At 38.1% G+C, this 20931-nt stretch overlaps 1 protein-coding gene across 7 annotated transcripts in view; it reads left to right on the plus strand.

Moving 5' to 3' along the window:
* sick (sickie) overlaps positions 1–20931 on the plus strand; it is a 1191762-nt gene that overhangs the window by 171611 nt on the left and 999220 nt on the right. For 2 of the 7 annotated variants that reach the window (XM_067765315.1, XM_067765316.1), the window contains exon 1: positions 2060–5642. The exons of the other annotated variants lie outside the window; for them this stretch is intronic. In XM_067765315.1, the coding sequence (XP_067621416.1) occupies positions 2697–5642 (2946 nt within the window). In that variant the 5' untranslated portion in view covers positions 2060–2696. Of the gene's footprint in view, positions 1–2059; positions 5643–20931 lie in introns of those variants that run through there. 7 annotated transcript variants of the gene reach the window in all.

Below are 20931 nucleotides of genomic sequence, written 5' to 3' on the forward strand. Positions count from 1 at the left end.
TGGACTCACAAAGGCACATACAAAGGGGAAAAAAGTAAACTGGAAAAGAAAAAAGTACAGACAACTCTGGCTTGTTCGCCCAGGGCAAAGACAGACCAAATTATAAATTGGTGCTCAACCTTTAAAACGGTTATGGTTGTCCAGCGCGCCAGTCGCTCCTTCTATGAGCCAACTGGCGCCAATTGGTTACACCAAGGGCATCTTAATCGTTTCCACCTGGTCCTATCAGCGGAGTCGGCGCCGCCCTCTTTCTCTGCTTCCAAAAGCCAGCTTCTATAAAAATTCTTTCTTATTCGGATCATTATCTTTCATTCGAAGAACGTAGACACTGCGTTTTAATTCACTAGACTATGTTGATGAAATCTTCTTCGAGTTTCGTAAGTCTTTCGAAGAACTTTTCTCTCGAACACTCCTAATACCACCTCATCTGATGTTGTCATGGTAAGATAAGTGATTTTTAGAGCGTGATTTTCGGTTGCCGAGAGAGGGCTTCACTTTCGGGTCCATCATTCCGGAGCGTCACATCGCTGTCTTCCATAATCTAAGCTTTATCAGGACATTTGTTACAAGATAGCCGTTTTCGTTTTTACAAGAGTTAATACCTTCTGTCTGTTGCCACATTTTTTTGGTGAAATTTCCGGGCGTTATTTCAAATAGCTCGAGCTCCCCGCACTCACGCCTTTCTGCCTCTGCTTTTTTCCTCCTATAAAAGCGTTTCGCTTCCCCCTTCAATTCGCGGTAGCTTTCCTACTTAATTGGCGCTTAACCGTTTAAACGGTTATGACCGTCCAACAAGGCGCGCCAGTCGCGGCAGGGTTCACTCGCTTTTAACGTAGTCCTGTAGGCAACGTCTTTTCTTCCGGTTACAATGCGACATCTTTATCGTACCAGTTGTTTTTCCGTGGTCGCCGGTAACTTATTTTCTCAGCGGCGATGCGAAATGCTTCAAAGGTATGCTACCACTCCCCTTCATTCCGTCTAGTTGAATTGTGCTCTCAAAAAGCGGTTGCGAGAGTCGAGTTGCAAAATCACTGGCAGTCTGTACTGATTGCAGTCTTTTGACGTATAGTTTCCGTGGTGTATTTTGTTAAAGGCAACCTCTCTGCTGAATTTTGTTACGACAGGTTTAACGATTTTTTATTTATGATTAATAATATTTGTAAAATTGATTTTATCACAAGTGGGCGGTTCCACGCCCGCGTGTACCAAATTTGGTGAATATATCTCAATATTTACTCAAGTTATCGTGTTAACGGACAGACGGACGGCCGGACATGGCTCAATCAAATTTTTTTTCGATGCTGATGATTTTGATATATGTAAGTCTATATCTATCTCGATTCCTTTACACCTGTGCAACCAACCGTTATCCAATCAAAGTTAATATACTCTGTGTGCAAAGCACGCTGAGTATAAAAATTTTATTTTATTCGCATAGCGGCCGTAGTGTCGTCACAGGCGTGAACGGCGTAAACTGCGATTATTCGCTTGGCCACTCCAAATTTTAATTTTCTTCTTCTTCTTCTTCTTCTTCTTTGCATCGTCTATCGCATTTCTTGGATGGCGGGGCTTTTACTTTCACCAGCCGAGCATCTGCACCAATCCCGTTAAGGCAACGGACGCTCCAGGTGCATACCCTCAAATCATAAACGGGTGCAGGAGGCGTCGTCACTAAAGGGCTACCTAGAAGATAATTGGTCACAAGCGACCGGACAGTTCCTGGTGAATGGCGTTCAGAAACTTTCCCCACTTACGCTGCTTTCTATACGCAGCTCCGCCCTCATCTCAATGACATACATTTGTTTGTAGTTCCTGTAAAAAATTAAATACATTACGTTTATAGAACTTGTTACAGGAAGGAGGTTAGGTTGGCTGAATTTTATTGCCTTCTAATATTTTTTAAAAAGCGTTTGCTTTATCTTATCCCAGTGTCTCCTTCAGTCTAAAAAAAGTTAAAGTCTTTCAAAAGGCGATAAAGTGTCCTGTACCACTTTTTTTAATAATACATTTTCCAACACTAAACACTAACACAAGAACAAACCATTAACCCTTGCACTTTCCGTATCCGGTTTAACAAAATAAAAAAGGCTAGGGAAGCGTCAAGTTGAAAGGCACATAAAGATGAAGACTTAAAACCATTAATCAATTTAATTTTAATTTTAACCCCACACCTAAGTAAATGAAAAACCCAAAGGAATAGTGAGTAAGCAAAGTGATAACGAAAAAATATAACAGGAAAACTAAGCAAGAAAAGGAAAAATAATGAAAATTTGTTTGTTTGGTCAGTTGAGCATGAAAATGTGAAAAATTTGCAATGGTAAAAATGCAAAATTTTATGAGCCAAAATTCAAAAATATTAAGAGCGCTGTATAAGAATGATGAAAACAGTGTAAAAGTAAAAGAGTGTAACAAAAATATGTGCTTGTGAAATCCAATTAAAATCATAGGAATTTCAAGTAAAAAATACAAATAAAAAATCCTAACAAAACCAGTTATGAAACTGAAGTTAAAAGGCTCAACCAACTACTACAGCAAGTAACCAACACAAAACCCAGAAACGAAAACAATATGAAAAGGCGCGCAATGCAACAACAACTGCTACTTTCTTGCTATCATATACCTACCCCAACATTTTTCCCCAAAAACAATTATATATTACAAGAGACAACGAGCGTAGCGCACAAGGCTCAACGAAAATGTCTAACCAACATGCACATCAAATACAAACAACTTCCACATCATATGTAACCGATACGCAAAATACCCCCATCAAGGAACCTGAGTACAAAAATCGAAAAAGAGATGAAGTTGGTGTTGATGATGATGAAGAAAAAGGATCACATGAAACGTTAGTTGCAGCAGGTCAAGCGACTAAACCCAACAATAGTAGCACATCAAGAGTTCACCGAAATCAAAAAGGTAAAATAAAACAAAATTGTGACAGGCAACAGAGCGAGAGTGTCGAACATAAAGCGAAGAATAACAATAACTGCCAAGCCGAAAAGGACCAAAAGAAAATCGCATGGGAAAAGCAAAGTTTTGAGAATACAAACAATGCAATTGCGAAACAAAATGCTACCATTACACCATTACCCCTTGTCGGTGTGAATATAAAAACATCAATTTATGACTGGGACTCACCAAGCTCATACACCGGTACAGTTAAAAGGCGTGTACGACGTGCACACTCTGTGGGAGCTACAACACACAACGTGGAACATAGTTTGGAGCAGCCCACAAATGTACAAATTGATGAAGCTATAGAAAACACAGCGCTGTTGGTGAAAGCAACGACCACAAGAAGAAGCTTAACAGACGCTGTGGCTCGAAATTCTGATAGCCATATAAATATTTATAACAACAATGCAATTAGCGCCAGCAAAGTCGTGCAAGAGGATGTCGACAGATTAAAAGGACGTACGATACACAGCGCAATAACGGAAAGTCAAAAACAAAAACCACAGCAGCAGTGTAATAATAAAGGCACAATTAAGTCTGCCAACAATATGCCGAAATCCCAACGACAGGCCAAGGAAAAGTCAACAATATTACGGCATAGTAAATCTTTGGCGGCGGCGGATCGTAATGCCAATAATGCTTCAAACACGTCTTCCCTAACTCGCTCACCGAGCGCTGATTTTACCAGCGGCGATCTTCATACGCTTACTGCATCTCAGCATTCGCATTCTAGCGCGCCTGGTACACTACCAGCTTCAGCCTGTTTAACTGCCTGCCAAACTCAAATCAATCACAGACTATGTAATGCTACTTTCTCGCAACGTGCTAGCGCACTGCGCGATGATGCGAACGCATTACGCGATTCTAATTATATGGAGCTGAATTTCCATAATGGCAGATATACCGGTGCAGAGTCGGCACAATTTAGTGAACTCTTTCGTGATTTTCCAGTGAGTTATGAGTCGACGACCGTCATAACGAATGCACAATTTGCAAAATGCGGCGCTTCGGCGCAAAACTCGCCAAAGCTGCCGGTATATCGTGAACCGCCACCACCCACACCCCCACCGATCTCGCAAATGCCAACGCGTGATACACGCTACCTAGCCATGCAACGATCTACAGAGGGTGCTGCTTCCGTATCTGCACCAGTGACACCGTCACGCGGCAAAGTTGTGCTCAGTAAGAAAGAACGCAAAGAGTTGAGTAAGTTGAATGCGCGCTTGGGTGTTTATGATGGTAGCGAGCATGCGGGTGGCAGCGCAAGCGCACAATCAAGTCCCTACAAAGGACGCGTGTCTGAATTGAAGAATTGTTTAGCGCGCGGTCTCTTTGCCTCGCTCAGTCGTGGTTCGCAGAAGTCCCTTACTTCGGGTAGCAGTGCAGCGCAACAAGATAAAGTGGCACCATCAACACATGAGATATCCCCACCACCACCTGCACCATCAGATGTTAGCCCACCGAATTCGAATGCTTCGAATAATAATCACGCAGACTATAGTGAGAAGTTAAAGAATCTGCCAGTGCGCCAGCGTAAGACACATGTCTCACACATGGATAACTATTGCCTTTTTGATCCGGTAGATTTTATTAATGAAAAGCAGCTGCGACAACGTACACAAGAGCAGCTGAGCAGAATGTTTGTAACAACACCCACGCATGGTCTACGCGATCCACTATTCAGTTCCCAGCAAAATTTGGACTTTAGCGAAGAGGAAATTGTGCCCGAAGTCATATATACCGAAGACATGCCAGAGGAAGAAGATTCTACACTAGTTGTGGAGGTAACTTTTGAGGAAACTTGTGGTGCTGCTGCAGCGTTGCACTCAAATTTTGATCATCACAATTATTTTGTTATTGATCCCGATGACTTTGAAAAAGAACCTGCTGCTGATATCGGCATACCTAATCCGTATACAAATGAACAATTGGTGCACGCTAATCTCGAAGCTTTGGCTGTGCAAACTACTGATGAACCAATCTTGCGCAAGTCCGCTAGCTTGGAACAATTACTTGAAGTACTCGACACAGCGCCCAGCATGTCGAATAGTCAAGAATCGAAAGACACAAATACCACCGCTTCCACAACTACAACCACATCCACCGCACTTGTAGAATCCTCTACCTCTACAAACTCAACGAGTTCATCCACCTCCGCAACTTCATCGCAAACGACGCTACAACGTACAAAAAAGAAGTTAACCTTCTTAAATCTTTCACCTTTTCGCACTCACTCATCCAAAAACTCATCCGCTGCTGGTAGTTCGGCGAGTGCGAATGATAAGCGCGATAAACGTCAAGCAGCTAACAAAGAAAATGACAATAAAGCACAAAATAACGCAGCAACCTCTGCTGAGAGAGCGTTACATAATGAGCAACGCGCTATATCGGAGTTAGTCTCATCTGAGCATATGCTTCATTTGCAGCATATGCTCTTAGATAGCAAAGAACATTTACGCTCGCGTACCGTACCAATCGAATCTAATTATGTACTCTTTAATCCGGGACCGGTGCCAAGTCGTAATGTACCATATAAAATACGTAAACCACGTCCACTTTCTTCGCATAGTGATGCTGATAGTGGTTTCCTGAGTCCATGCTCACCGGATGAGCTATCGGCGCTGAAATTCAATTCGGCGATTTTGGTGCTGCAGCAGTGCGACAGCGTACAGGGTTATATTGAGGTGAGTAGTAGTTAATTATTTCTTGTATGGTTCGTTTGTTATTTTTGTTCTCGTGACCCTTCAAGAACTATGGGTCCGGAAATATTTTAAATCTTTACAACTACGACATATTATCACATTTATTTGGAAACAATTTATGCATTTACAAGGCAATCAGTTAAGAGCAGCTGTCAATCAAAATTTAAACTGTGGCTGTGTTGCTTAGAGTAAAATCTTCGTAGTTGTTAGGGGTTTAGTCGCTGATATCCGCGCAAAGAGCAGAAACGTATGCACGCATGTCTGTCCAAACTAAAAAACAATTATTCAACAGTTGCATGCTGCTTAATATGTAAATGGTAAAATCAAACACACAAACCATTTTGTTAGCAGAATAAACGAAGGGCAGTTGATTTACGACTCACACAATTGCACTTCTTGACGCTACAGCGCAGAACTCGCATTCATTCGTAGCAATGCTGGGCGTAGTGTAAACAATTTTTAAATTTAATATTTAAATATTTCAGAAATGGATGTTATAATTTTAATTTCAATTATCTAACTTTGTAGAGCTAATGTACATTTGGAACCATTGCCCTCTCCATGACCTCTTTTGCATATATTCATAATAGACTTGCATACTGGTCGTCTTTGCTTCTGTTGCTCCTGCGTCCAGGGGGTCAATTCTGTAACTGTTGAAAACTGAAAGATGTACACTCATTGAAAACTCATTTGCACATACAATTTACACTTTAAATTTTCATGCGATTCTGTAAATTATTGTGTACATTGTTTTGCTGAATGTAAAAGTCTTATGTCAGTGAGAAAATATTCATTAAACGCCATGAAAACAAAAAAGTCATTCTGCAACAGCACGTATGAGTTTTGAATGTCAGAATAGTGTACACTGGCTGCCAAGAAAATTCACGAAGTTTTTATCAGTGAGTTTTTTTGTTCACAGTTTTGCTTTACAGAATCAGAATTTCAAAGTTTACACAATTTCTTGTGTACACTTTAAAACTCACAGTTAACGAATAGGGCCCCAGGTCCGCCTTTTTTGCTCTGAGTGTGTTTTCTACGAAGCAACTGATTTGAAAGTGATTTGGCCGACTCTCTCCTTAAGCTGTTGTCGATTATGGCTTAATCGCGCGTATTTGGAGAATGTGTGTTCGGCATCAGCCTCATCTACATCGCCGTAAGCTCACCTAGGCCCGTCGGATTTTTTTATTCTGTGCAAATATTTTTTGAAGTACCCGTGTCCGGAAAGCACTTAGGTAAGGTGTAATTTAGCTCACCAAAGCTTCTGGTGCTCCATGATTCAACATTTGTTACTAGTTTCTTTGTCCATCCGCCTCGCTGCTCATTTTTCCATTGTTCTTGTCATAATCTAAACGTTTTCTACCCGTTCTCTTTGTTTACAACTTTCATGCGATCTTGATATTCACCAATCACTTGTACGAACTGTGTTCGCCCACAGCCGTACAGTCACGTCGATAGCGGAAAGAGCGTCAGCAGCTTCAGCCTGCTTAGCAACGACAGTTGTATAGACGCCTTCCCAGTTGTATGTTGAATTTGCGCCCAATATGTTAGTTGGGAGTATAGCCTTACTCTTAAATTGTTGACTACCTTCTTTGATGCCATACTTCCGGGGAATGTTTCCCAAGTATCCACCCTATGGTTTGACGAAGCCGCGCCTCGCAGGAACTTAAGAAGTCATCTCCGTAAGCACTATGAAGAAATACGGTACTTAGGAAAAGCATGATTAGGCCCTCAGAGACATCCATAAAAAGGCGTCGGACTAATATGCCAGGGATTACGCCGTGAGCCCCGTTCTTACAGACAAATACCCTAAATTCGTAGTTGAAGAAAGTAACCTATCCAGGGAGACACGCGTCACTCTAACTTAACTTCGATCTATCCACTGTAATAGGTAAAATTCTTACTTATCTAGAATCAACACCAAAATACTTTTTTCAATTCCAATGTGTAACAAAAGCCTTTAACAACCTTATCTCTTCGGTCCAACCCAGTTGAAAGAGTGAGTTTCGTCGGACTCCCGTTAGAAGGTATTGATGTCATTAGTGAGTGGTCGATGGCGAGTACCGCAGAAGATTTAATGATGAGCTGTACGAGCTTTACACAGACATCAACATAGTCCAGCGAATTACAATGCAGCGGCTACACTGGCTATTCCATGTTATGCGAATAAAAGATGACGCTCCGGCTAAGAAAGTGTTTCTATCGGAACACGCCTATGGAAGTAGAGAAAGAGGGCGGCGCACACTCAACTGGAAGGACTAGTTGGGAAACGATGTAAATTCCCTTGGTGTAACCAATTGGCGCCAGTTGACAGCGCAAAGAAGTGACTGGGGCGCCTTGTTGGACGGCCATAACCGAATAAACGGTTAAGCGCCAATTAAGTAAGTAAGTAAGTGAGTGGTCGCACCTATTGGATGAAGCGAAGCACTACTATAACAACAACTGCACTAACTGTCACCCAATTTGTATTGCTTGGTAATCAAGTCCCACTGCGGTTTCTAATACAAAAATATAAAAACCCGTAATTTAGAATAAAAATGTAATTCTAAATTACATTTTTATTCTAAATTCTATCACTTTGCTGATAATCTGTTGTAGAATAATGACTTACAAAACCCGGAAAATAAGCCGCTTAAGGGAAATTATGATTAGATATTATGCTTATAGTGTAGCACCAGTGGTTGCATCTTAAATCTCACAACAAAATCTTATAATATTCTTAACATATTTAAATTGCTGCTTGTAATAATGACTACACACGCTCTTGATAGCTAGCCAACCAACCCTCTACTGCCTTAAGGGTTCATTTCCGTGCAGCAGCCATGGAAATGCATTTTCCGATAAGCGACACGCTGAAGCGGGAGTAGATATATAGAACAAGTTGTTAAAGAAATATTACGAAATGTACAGAGGAAGCCATTCGGTTATCTACACACCACCAAATTTCTTCGAAATTGGTTGTGAAAATTGCAATAATTCCTTGTTTGCTTAGCGTATTTGCAGGAGTGATACGCAGCGGGTTAAATGCGCGCAATTACCAAGGGAATTTTATATGGGCAATTGCAAATACAACATTTATGTCTTGTGTGGAAGCACTAAGCTTTTCTCCCGCTACTTTCAAGCTCTTCCTTAGTCTTCTACGCCTCTTGCAGCGGCATTGCGTGAAGTACAACACTTGATTTCTTGCCATTTGCTACTTGCAATACGACTGCTCACTCAAAAACTCAAAAGGGTGATTATGATTGCATCAAGCGATTTTTTCCGACACCCTATTTTCACACATACATATATATGACTAAGATCTCTTTCTCTGTTATGCGTTACAACACCTCTAATCGTGATGTTGCTACTGCAAGTGACACCACCATTAACGCCACACACAGCAACATTGCAATTTTTAGTATTCCCATTCTTTTTACTTGGCTCTGACGTCCCTTGGGAGCAATCAATCGTTGCCTTGTATTCGGTGGTGCTGTCGTCAACGTAAGAGTCGTCATTTCCTTGATTCATTTCGGTGTGTACGTATAAATGTACGTTGAGTGCATTTTCTCAACAACTATTACAACACTTTAGATGTGAGCAGGTGAGGAATTGGCAGCAGAAATTGTCGATTGGAAAATACAATTTGCTTTAATTTAAGTAATTTTCCTTTTTAGTGGTTTGATGCGAGAGCATGAAATGACAGATGTACAGTTAACTCAGAAGTATCGATTTGATTACTGGATATACCTATCGATGTCAATTTATTCAAGAAAATATAAGTTATATAGTATTTTCTTTTAAGATTAAAAGGAATATGTAGATAGATTTCCAAGTGACCCAGCACCATAAGAGCAGGCTCTTCAAGTATCTGTCCTTGTCTTTCATTGGTAGAAGGAAAACTGTAAGCACCAAATGTAAAGCTCGATGTGTAAAGAAGTTAACTAAGTTTATTAGAGCTCGCCCAGGGGTTGAAGTTAAAACGAAACAGTGGTAACTTTACCAGAATCAAAAAATTACGGGTTTTTTGAGAAGAACTTGCTCAGCTTCTTATCGGTAAGAATCGATGTTGACATTGCTTTATTATGGGCTTATTATCGACAGCGAATTATTAACTGTCGAGTGATCGGTTCGATATCGGCTTGTTATAGACGAGCAATCGACTTTCTGGTTTGTTATTAGGCTGGTAAAAATACGAACTAAGAATGTGTCATCAATTTTATATAGACATTTTATCAGTATCTGTTTCATAACAAACCGATAAGTCATCGATAAGGAAACTATAACACGCTATTGACAAATTGGTTGCACTCTGATAGGCAAACTATAATACTTTGATATCGAACCAATAACATTTTTATAGCAAATTCATAATTTCTCGATAGCACAGCGTTAACCTTTCGATAGCAAATCGAAAATTTTTTGATAATATATCGCTAATTTTTTGATAACATATCGCTAATTTTTTGATAACGAATCGGTAGCTTCTCCATAGCAAATCGATACATGTTTGATTACATATAGAAAACTTTTCGACACAAAATCGATAACTTTTCAAAAATAAAGTGTTAAATAGTTTTTGATACAAACCGATAAATCATCGTTAAAAATCGATAACTGGTTGATGACCTTTTTTAGCGATAGCAAATGCAAATCGATAGCTCATCTATACCTCGTCGATGACACAACTACTGCAAACTTATAACTCGTCGATAAGAAATGGTTGCGATGTCTGCACATAAAAAAAATACCCTCGAAACCCGTTCTTACATTTGCAATGCTAAAAATTTTCCACTAAATATCTAACAGTACACACATACATTTTTGAGGCATGTTTGCTAGCAGAACGGCATCAAGATGGACTCGGCATATGTCCTTCGGTATGGTCGGAGGATCCAGGGATTTGTCTCGATTTTAAACGTCTTTGAACTTGAATTAGTCACGACTTAACAAATCTTAATATCAATCAATGGTCGGAACAAATCTGGTAAAGTAATTACATACCTAATTTTCTCAAAGCAAAGTGATAATAAAAGCGTTAGCTGCGCCTCGAACTAGCTCAAAATTAATCCCTGCATGAAGTAAATTTTAGCTGAGTTAACGCACAATTTAGAAATTTTCATTATTTGGAATCTGTGCATAAAGAAATTGAATATTGGGAATGCTGACCAGCCGCACTGCACGTAGGGCCGCAGAGTACCATTACTTGTGCAATATCAAGCTCCGCAGACTATAATGAAAGAAGAAAATGAGCATTCTGATCAGTTATAGATTACGCTCGTAACAACAATGCGAACCGTATCCCAGCAAACATGGTTCACAGTTATCGATTATTTGTACGACATGATCACACATACTTAGTGTCATAGGTAAGAGATAAAAATCGTGAAAAGTTGTGCCAAAATGTTGATAGTTGCAAAATCAGTTTTTCATTTGTAATAATTAAAAGTAGTAAGTGAAAATAAATAAAAAAAAGTTAAAGAGAGAAATTGAGCAAATTGTTGGAATGCTATTTTACTGGCATTAGCGACAGCGAAAATTTCGTTAAAATTAGGGTTCGAATTGTTACAAAATAATAAGGCCCGGTTTTTCAGTAGTTGGTTAAGCTAACTTAAACTTAGTTTGCTTAACCTCTAGTCAAATTTAAACTCTTAAACTACTGAGCAATTTTAGGGCCGCCTTTACGGTAGGCTTTTTTGTACGGCAACATTGTTTTTTATTATCTAGATAATTCGGAGATACGGCAACAGCTGGTTTTTGTTTACCCAACAAGCATTGAAAAAATATTTCTCTATCGAAATATATATCTAGTTCCGGAGGTGATATCCAACATCATTATTTAATTATTCTTAAACAAGATAATTCTCGAGTTGATATCCAACTTCATTCTCCAATCACTATCCAACCTTAGAGAAACTTTGTAAAATTGTAGAGTTCTCCTACGTTATTATCATTATGAAATTATTATCCAACCTTTGAGAGATATTGGGAAATGTACAGTTCTCAAATGACTATTAAACACATTTCTCCAGTTGATATCCTACATTGGATATCAAGTTGAGGTGGATTTGAAAAAAAAAAATCAACAAAAAAATATCGGTACCACTAAAACCAGCAGCTGCTTATTGTGGGTTGATAGCAGTAATGAAGCGTAATTAATCAAAAATAAATTATATGTATTTTTTTGTTATCGTGAAAATACTGTAGTATGGAATCTTACACTTAAATCCAGTTAGAGAACCACAAGTTGGGAATTAATATTTTCAATTTAAGTAATATCATTTTTCTTTATAAAAAATTCCCCCTTTTGATGAGTACGCTATGATTCTCATGTTGAGCCATTGTTTCGAAACAACTCTTGAGATTTTAGAAGTATGCCTAGTTGTCAACATAGCTCTAATGGTACTCAAGCCCAAATGCATTTTGGGTATACTCGACGCCATTTCGAACGAACGCAAATAACTGATAGGTTAACTAGAGTTTAACCCTGCCAGATTGGCCGCTTAAGCTCAGCTTAAACTTCAGTTAAAGTAGACTGAAAAACTGCAGAATAAGTTAAACATAGTTTAACTGACAAACTGAGTTGAACTTGTACTGAAAAACCGGGCCTAAAAGAATGAAAATTTAGTTGATTTAAAATTCACATTAGAAACCAATTGGAAATTGGCATTAGAATTTCATTAGAATTCTAACCCTTTTCTCGATATCGAAAGCAAAGTCCACTTTTTGTCGAGAGCGCCATAATTCATTCAGTTTCGCAAATTCGTATCTAATCTTCTATCTCCGATAAATAAATTAGAATTTAAGTCATTTTTTAAAATATGAATATCCTTCATTGGGACCAGAGATACTGTGAGTCATTAATACACCAGACTAAGCTCTACATCAAAATCTCATAAAAACTTAAAGGGTTTTTTGTCAGAAATGCAAAATCAAAACCTTTGGGACATTACTGAATTTGTTGATCTGCAAATTTCTTTAAAAAAAGCTCTAACATTTAGCTCTACAAAGATAGCTGCTTAAACTAAAAGCTAACTCATCCATTTCATATTTAAGAATTAGGTTTTTTATTTTTTACACGACGCACCGCATTGCTACGAACGAATGAAAATTCAGTGCAATAGCGCCAAGAAGTGTGATTGAGTGAGCCGGAAATCAACTGCCTGAGGTGAGATCTCTTACGAGCAATCATATGACTGATTGGTGCTTTGTGCCAACTTCAAAATGCAAAGACAAGTCGTTTTCCTCTTATACCAAACGAACAAATTTATTTTATTGCTAATCCAGAAGAGCAGTTCTATACGCAATGTTGCAATGCTGGGCCAAGAAAGAAAATATCATTTCACTCAGGAAAAACTCATCAGCATTCAAATTCTTAAAGTATCGCAGTACAAACAAAAGGACGTGTTTGGTTAAAAACTTAACGAATATACCGTCTAGAAATATAAGCTTTTAATACAAAGGGTGTGGTAGAGCAAAATCTTCTTTCCCCAATTGGTATGCACAATTGCAAAATTTACCCAGCATATATTTGCTCCAAGTAAAGTCTATACACCCATCCAACATATTATTCAATTATTTTACTTCTTCTAGCATTAACCAAAAATAAACTTAAATACTTGGCCATTAAAATATTCCATTAACTCATATCCTCACCAAAAAGACTCACTTCAATATTCATAAGCCTCTGAAGCCTTGCGCTCGTATTGTTCTCATTCCGCACATGTCGTTCTTGTTGTTGTTGTTTTTTACCAAATAATTGCACGCTTGAGCAGTGTTGCATTACATGTTGTATTAGCGTTGCCTATTTTAGTGCGCTTCAGTTATTTGCCATTTGACACCCTTCCATTTAGCTTAAGTTACAATTTTTGTATTTCACATACTCAGCTGTGTAATTTCCATTTTCTTATTAAAAGTATTTGCAATAGGTTTGCAAAAAAAAATTCGTATTCAGTCAATGTTTCGCATATCAAATGACTAATGTATTGTGGTTAAGCTGGCACGCGCGCGCCTAAAACTATGCATATGATAGATATGAGGGTACGTGCTGCTGTGCGCCGTGACGGTATGACAGACGTCTTTAATTTTCTTTTTTTTTTACGTTCATCGTTTGGGTGGCTTTGGAGGACATAGGCGGAAACCAAGTAGTTATTACTATGCAGATAGTTGATCCTTTAAAGAAAGGAAGTAAAAATTCAATTAATTTAAGATCTAAATATTTAGTAGCGGCTTTCCAGGACTAGCAAAATGTGTTTTCTGCTTAATATATCCTTGCTTTATTTTCTCTTGCTTACACCGTCAAAGGTGGCTGGGCTTATGGGATCAAGTTTTGCGTATTGATTTGAAAGTCTGCGCTGATCTCAGTCGTCCTAAACGTCTTTTCAAACATTCCCCTTTAATTCGATTTATCATTTTTTTCATATGAAGGGCTGCCTTTCTTCGGTTGTAACACTCCAAGCCTTGTGATGTACGTATTTGCGGTGCCTCTGCGTCGCTGACCTCTTAAATTAAACTCAAGACCCTTCCAAGACAAGCTGGATCTAGATACAAAAAAGTCTTCATCCGAGTGCACACCTCTACTAACTATCCCGCAACTCTGATACATGTCTCATTGTAGAATCAGAATTGTTTTTGATGTATTAACATGTTGTTGTTGTAGCAGTGCTTCGTCCCATCCAAAAGGTGCGATCACTCACAAATTGTCCTCGATGTCCACTAACGGGCGTCCGACGAAACGTGCTCTTTCAACAGTGTTGGATCAAAAAAATAAGGTTGATAGAAGCGTTGGTTCCACATTGCAATTTAAAAGACGGTTGGTTTCATGTGCGTACATGTTACAAGCGGGACATACATTGGTTATTTCAGGGTGGATTCTGAATAAGTAAGAGTTTAACCTATTACAGTATTTAGATTGGAATTTACCTTGAACAACGTGCGTCTCCTAAGAAAGGTTTCTTTCCTCAACTTTGAAAACGGAATACACCAGGCAATTGTTGGCATATTGATTTAACGACTTTTTGTGAATGTATCTGTGGGCCTATTTGTGCGTCTTTGCTTCATACGGCTGAATTCTTAAGTGAGGGATTTCTTCGTGGTGCTTACGGAGATGACATCTTAAGTTACTGGGAGACGGAACTTTTTACATCAGATGCCTATTGGTGTTGGGGTACTATGATTTCTTGGTATTCAACAGAAACTGTTTGTTCAGCATCCTCTCCTTTACAGGGAGTATTCTCGCATCAATGTGTAAGTGATATTTTGGAGACATAAGGAGACATCCCATAGCAATTTAGAGCGCGGTGTTTTGGGAGGCCTGCAGTTGTGTAAACACCTTTGCTCACGGTACTAAAGAATGCATAATGTTAGCCTTATCGTAGTCATTAGACTGTAGCGTAACGTGGGAGCAACGTAGACGACCATAGCCGTTTAAACGGCTAAGCGCCAATTAGGTAAGTAAGTAAGAAAAGAGAAAAAACAGAAAAGAAAAGGAGAAGTCGGATTCGAAAGAAAAACCGAAGCCGGAATTGCAACTGCGCGGCGTGTTATCAAAGTTTTAATGATTTATTGTTGATGAGTTATTGATTTGTTATCGACGGGTTATAGGCGTGTTATTCATAACCCAGCAAAAAGTTATCTGTTTGTCAAAGGGATATTACCGACGGCTTATCGATTTGTTATCGAAGTATTACTAATTTTCTAGAGATAACAAAGGTTATCGTACCTTTATCCATGGGATCGGCTTTTAATCAAACCGGTATCGATTTATTAACGATTATTTATCGAAAAGTAAACTATGTGTTATCAAAAAAACTGATTCCTTTTTAACATTGAAAATTTATCGGTTTTTTTTATCGAAAGGACATTGGTTTCTTATCGATACATTATCGAAAATTTATCGATTTGTTAGCAAAAAAGTTAGCGATTCGTTGTTAAAATGTTATGGATATGTTATCGAAAAGTTACCAATATAATTTTGTTATTGGAATCGAAAAGTCATTGGTTTGTTATCAAATAAAAGTTTTTTCTGTGAAAAAGCTTTTGAAATGTTTTTAAAGATTTATCGATATTTTATTAAAAATTTATCGATTTGTTTTCGAAAAAGTATAGTTTCTATTTACTAAATATATATTTTTGTAGTCGAAGTGTTAACAAATTACTATCGATTTTGCATCGAAAATTTATCGATTTGTTAGCAAAGAGTTAGCAATTGGTTATTAAAACGTTATGAATATGTTATCGAAAAGTTAACAATATGTTATCAAAAAAATAATTTTGTTATCGCTATCGATTTGTTTCTAAAGATTTGTCGATATTTTATTGAAAATTTATCGATTTGTTATCAAAAAGTATAGTTTCTTTTTACTAAATATATCATTTTGTAATCGCAGTGTTAACAAATTACTATCGATTTTGCATCGAAAAGTTATGGATTTATTATCGAAAATGTGTACGATTTGTTGTCATTTTATTATCAAAAAGTAATCGGTTTGATATCGAAAACTCTAGATTTTTTGGGAGCATTACTCAATGTCTATCTTTAAACAATTTTAGGGTTAATTTTTCTGTCAAAACATATTCTACAAATGAAGGCGTCATATGGCGATTCAACATTAAAAAATCCCATTAAACGTAAAATAAAATAATAAAAAAAAACAACAATCAAATATCATTGAAATTACAACAAATATATGTAGCACGCCTTTGTTTGACACGCGTGAGCTACTTAACTGTGTCTCTTTTAAGGGCACGCGTCCACCAAAAATATGTAGTTCAGCTACCGCGCTCTAATGTTACCAATGTACATACGTACAACATATTTATGCAGCAAGAAGGCACATTTTTTATTTTAATATACTCTGTAAATGTTGTTGTTGTTATTATTATAAAAAGTTACACTTGAGCAATCATTAGCCCAATAAGTTGTAAAAATTGTTCCGCCAAAAGTTTCCTGTCCTACACAGCAGTGGGTATGGACACTTTAACCACAGTAAAGTCACTGCCACCACTACCATCACAGCCACCATGTGACCTACAGTTACACTCGTACACTCTTTGTACCCTTCCCGCGTTTAAATGAAATAATCATCGTCAGTCGGTTATTTTGTCATATACATATATTTATGTACGTAGACAATAAGTAAGTTGACCGCTCGAATAAAAAAAGTATGTATTGCATAAGTTAGGCTTTTAAGGGTTATTCCTTGAAAAATTGGTTAATATTATGAATAAAAATGAGTGTGTGTGTATCTGTATGTTTGTATCCTTTTAGCTTCCAAATTGCCCAACCTATCTTAACAAAAGGTTCACCGTATGTTCCAGTGGTCACCGGGTATTTTTTGCCTGTATACAATTTTTGGAAAAGTGGGCAAGACCATGCCCCAGTGCATGCTTCCTGTTAGGAAAAATTTTGATTTGCTATAGAGATTCCCTATATGAGGAAATTAAGATGGATATGAATGATATGGAAAGGGAAGTTTAGAGTGGGATTGGAAGGGAGAAAGAGTGAATAAGTAGAGGACGGACATATACAGGAGAAATAGACGAAGAAGTAGGAGAGGATGTGAAGGAGATTGATAAAAAAGGGAGAATGAAAAACGTTTACTGGGTATACTAGTGATTAATATTGTGGATTTTTTAATTTAAATTAATTTTGATTCACATTTGTTTAGGTTATTTGGCCTGCCATTCAAGCATAGTTTCGGTGGGCTCGCTGCTCGTGTGCTTTGACCTTTTTCCCTCAGTTCTGTTCTTAGCTAAGAGCCAGTTCTCTTCATCGTGGTCGTGGTCCGCCTTTTTCTTGTATTTGCATGGCTGAATTCTCTTTTTCAAAAATTACAGTACGAGCAATTCCAGTGGAGAGTATGTGCAGACATGAAAGTAGTAGCCACTATCATGGGACTATCTGACTTTTCACCTCGCATAACAGCTGTTATACTAAATTTCTCAAAAAAAAAAAAGAATTCAGCCCTTCAAATAAGGGAAAAGAGCGGACAACGTCCATATTTTTATTTGCTGAACGCGTTAACAAAAAATAAAATTTCGAAATCTAGAATTTCGAACTTCGAAAGCCGATATCTATTTTTGAAGGCTAACTTCGACAGACGGAGATAGTACTTTGTCTACTTAAGCCTCAATCTCTACAAAAAAGTGGGTTTGGTCCAATACCCACTTTTTGTTGCACAGTGTTATTGGTTTGTTATGGAAGGGTTTCGGGGTTGTTATCCATTTCTATCGACGAGTTATCGGTTTGCTGTAGGCGAGTTTTCGATTTATTATCGAAGTGATACAAATTTGCTTTCGATAAAAAAAGTAATCGATGAGTTATCGATTTTTTTAACAAAGTAACTCCTGTCCCTCCAAACTTAACATTTTCAAGAGTCGTTGCCTCACTGCTGGTATAGGCCACCCCGCTTATTGGCCATTGCCGTCCGCTGTCACACTAGCACAGCTTTGGCCATCGCGGAACAACCGTTAGTGATAGATATCATACCAATGCCATGCAGTTGCCTTAGCTACCCCCGCTTTCGTTGTGATCTTCTTTTTTTGTAGAAGTGCTTTTGGCCAATCCCAGAGGTGGCATCACTAACAAATTGAAGTCGATACCCTCTAACAAAGGTGCAAGACACTTGTATTTGTTGGGATTGATTCTGGGAAAGTAAGAGTGTAACTATTTACAGTGATCGGACCAAAATTTTTGCCAGAAGGATGCGCGTATTTCTGGGAAGTCAGTTTATCTGGTTCAAATGGCTGAGTCCTTTTGTGACAGATTTCTTCGTAGTGTTTGCCTGGCTATCCCCTTATAAACCTGGAAGGCGTGAGCCTTTCAATAAATTGTCTGTTGAGATTTTTCGCTCAACTGATGCTGACCACTGATCATTTTGATACTGTGTACCCTCAGCTACTTCGTCCGTTGCATACTGGTAATCCAAAACACCTCGTCTTCTCGCTTCCCACTCTCGTGGTACGAAAATCTGCTGCCCTACTAACATCACAGACCATTTTTGTTAGATCTTGTTACATTAACAATGTATTTTAATTGGGTGGAGTTTGTGAAGCTCTGGACTCTGACTTATTGCCAACTTAGCCTTCGAACCAACATAATTAAAAGCACATAAAAACGAAATAAGCTATTTCCAATGACATGGCGATTTCACATAAAACTACCCGTGTATGGTTTATCGTCAATTGAGAGGGTTGCAGAGCAGCATGGTCATACATACATATGTAACAAGCATATTTTTGTGTGTGTGCGTCTGTGTATGCTTTCACTCACATATCCACTTGCCAAGATGACAAATCCTCGGGTTGAGACACGTGTCTCAATGCTTTGGTGCCCCTTTTTTGTGCTGCTTATTATTTTTTGTTTTTTTTTTGCCCTCCACCCCAAATGCATTTCTTTGAGTGATTTATGACTGCAATAAAAGCACCGGCGGCTGCAATACATAAAAGCAATAAGTGTTTGCTTGGAGTTTGAGTGTATATCTACATACACACATACGTACATGCAAACATCATCTGTTAATATGCATCATTTATTCAAGTCAATTTCTACATTTGCAACATTGCATTTTTACTTTATTCATATGATTTTGTGTATAGGTGTGTGTGTATGTGTGTGTGTGTGTGTGTGTGTGTGTGTGTGTGTGTGTGCATGCGTTCAGTAGCCTCATATTTACATTAACATTGATGTACTCACTTACGTAGGTATGCACTTATTTCATGCTTCGTTGCATGCTTTTAGGCGCACAGGCATGCATTTGCCTACAAATCTCACAACAACCAACAACTAAGCTTTCATTCATTCTTTCAATCCATTTTCGTATTATTCCCTGCACGGCAGTCAAGTGGGTCAGTTGGTTGGTTTATACATCCGGCCATTTATGCAAATTTTTCTAGGCAATTGAGTCAATTCAATGATGAATCATTGCAAGAAATGCTTTTAAAATGTTTCTGTGGCTATGTGGTGGCATCTCGCTCTGTTTGCTTGGATGCCGACTAAAAGTCATATTTAGGGCAGTTCTAGGTGCATGTACAAAATGCGAATCCTTAAAAGTGCGCAAAGCAAAGTTCTATTGCTTCTTTAAATACTTTAAATCAAAATGAGCTTTTTTAGTCAATTTTTCTTTCAAAGACTACCACTACTTTAAACTACCTGTAATATGCAAATGCCTTTAAGTGCTTGCAGTTTGCACACTTCAGTTCACCTCAATACGTTCTCCAGCTGCGCCAATCTCAATCATGCAAAATCATTAATTAAAACGTAGCTTATGTGCGCAAGTCCACGCTACGCTTCGCCTCGGGTAATACAAATTGCTTTTTAATTTCATATTTAAGTTACATTAAATGCACAATTAACTTCCGCCAATCGGAAATTACCTTTATGCATTTAGTATGCGTAAGCGTTATTGAATATGCACTGGTGTCGGCACTTAGTGAAATTTCGTTGCATTGAATGCAGCTGCAAGTTCTAGAAGTATTGGTGTATAAGCGTGTTGTTTCAACTATGAAAATAATATTAACAAGATAGTGAAAATATAAGACAGTAAAAGCTAACAACTTGAACTTATCGGAGTTGCTCATTGGCAGCTTTAGACCCCATCCTAAACCAGCTTCCGATATACATTTACATATTATGTATGTCGGCATGAATCGCACTGCGACTCAGGGAATCTAGGTGCTGGAAGGGCACCCAGAAAGATATAGCCACATCGCAAGTATGCGCCACAACCTTCACACCATACGTTTCGAATTTTGCTAGGATACCATTCATAATTAGTGACAGAACTTTTAAAAAAAAGTATAGATACCGGTACTCATATAAAGTACTCGGATCAAAGTGACTACTTTGAAAGTTTTATCAAAAGAGAAAAAAACGTTTTTGTAAATGAGATCTTATGTTTTGAATTTAGTAGAAAACAAGTAAGGAAGCTAAACTTTGGACGAAACCGAACACTATATACCTAATTGTCTGCTCTTACATATATTTTAAGGAAACGTCACGAATCTTAAATGATTTAAAATGTTTTTAATCGATTTATGGCATTATATTTCTCCAATGAAAGCTTCCCAGTGAAAATGCCTTGCAGATGCCGTCAGGAACCTGCATGAAATATGCAGGTCTTGATCTCTGAATTTGTAAGGAAAATAAAAAATAGCACGACGCAAATTGTAAGAGATCTCCTTGGAGGTAATCGCGTCAAGTATTTCATGGCACTAAAGGATTTTTGGATAACTTTTGTACTTTGTACTACCATATCTCTACTGGAAGTATTGTCACGTATCAAATGTATTGTAA

Source organism: Eurosta solidaginis, chromosome 2 (assembly GCF_040869045.1).
Source record: "Eurosta solidaginis isolate ZX-2024a chromosome 2, ASM4086904v1, whole genome shotgun sequence".
NCBI lineage: Eukaryota > Metazoa > Arthropoda > Insecta > Diptera > Tephritidae > Eurosta > Eurosta solidaginis.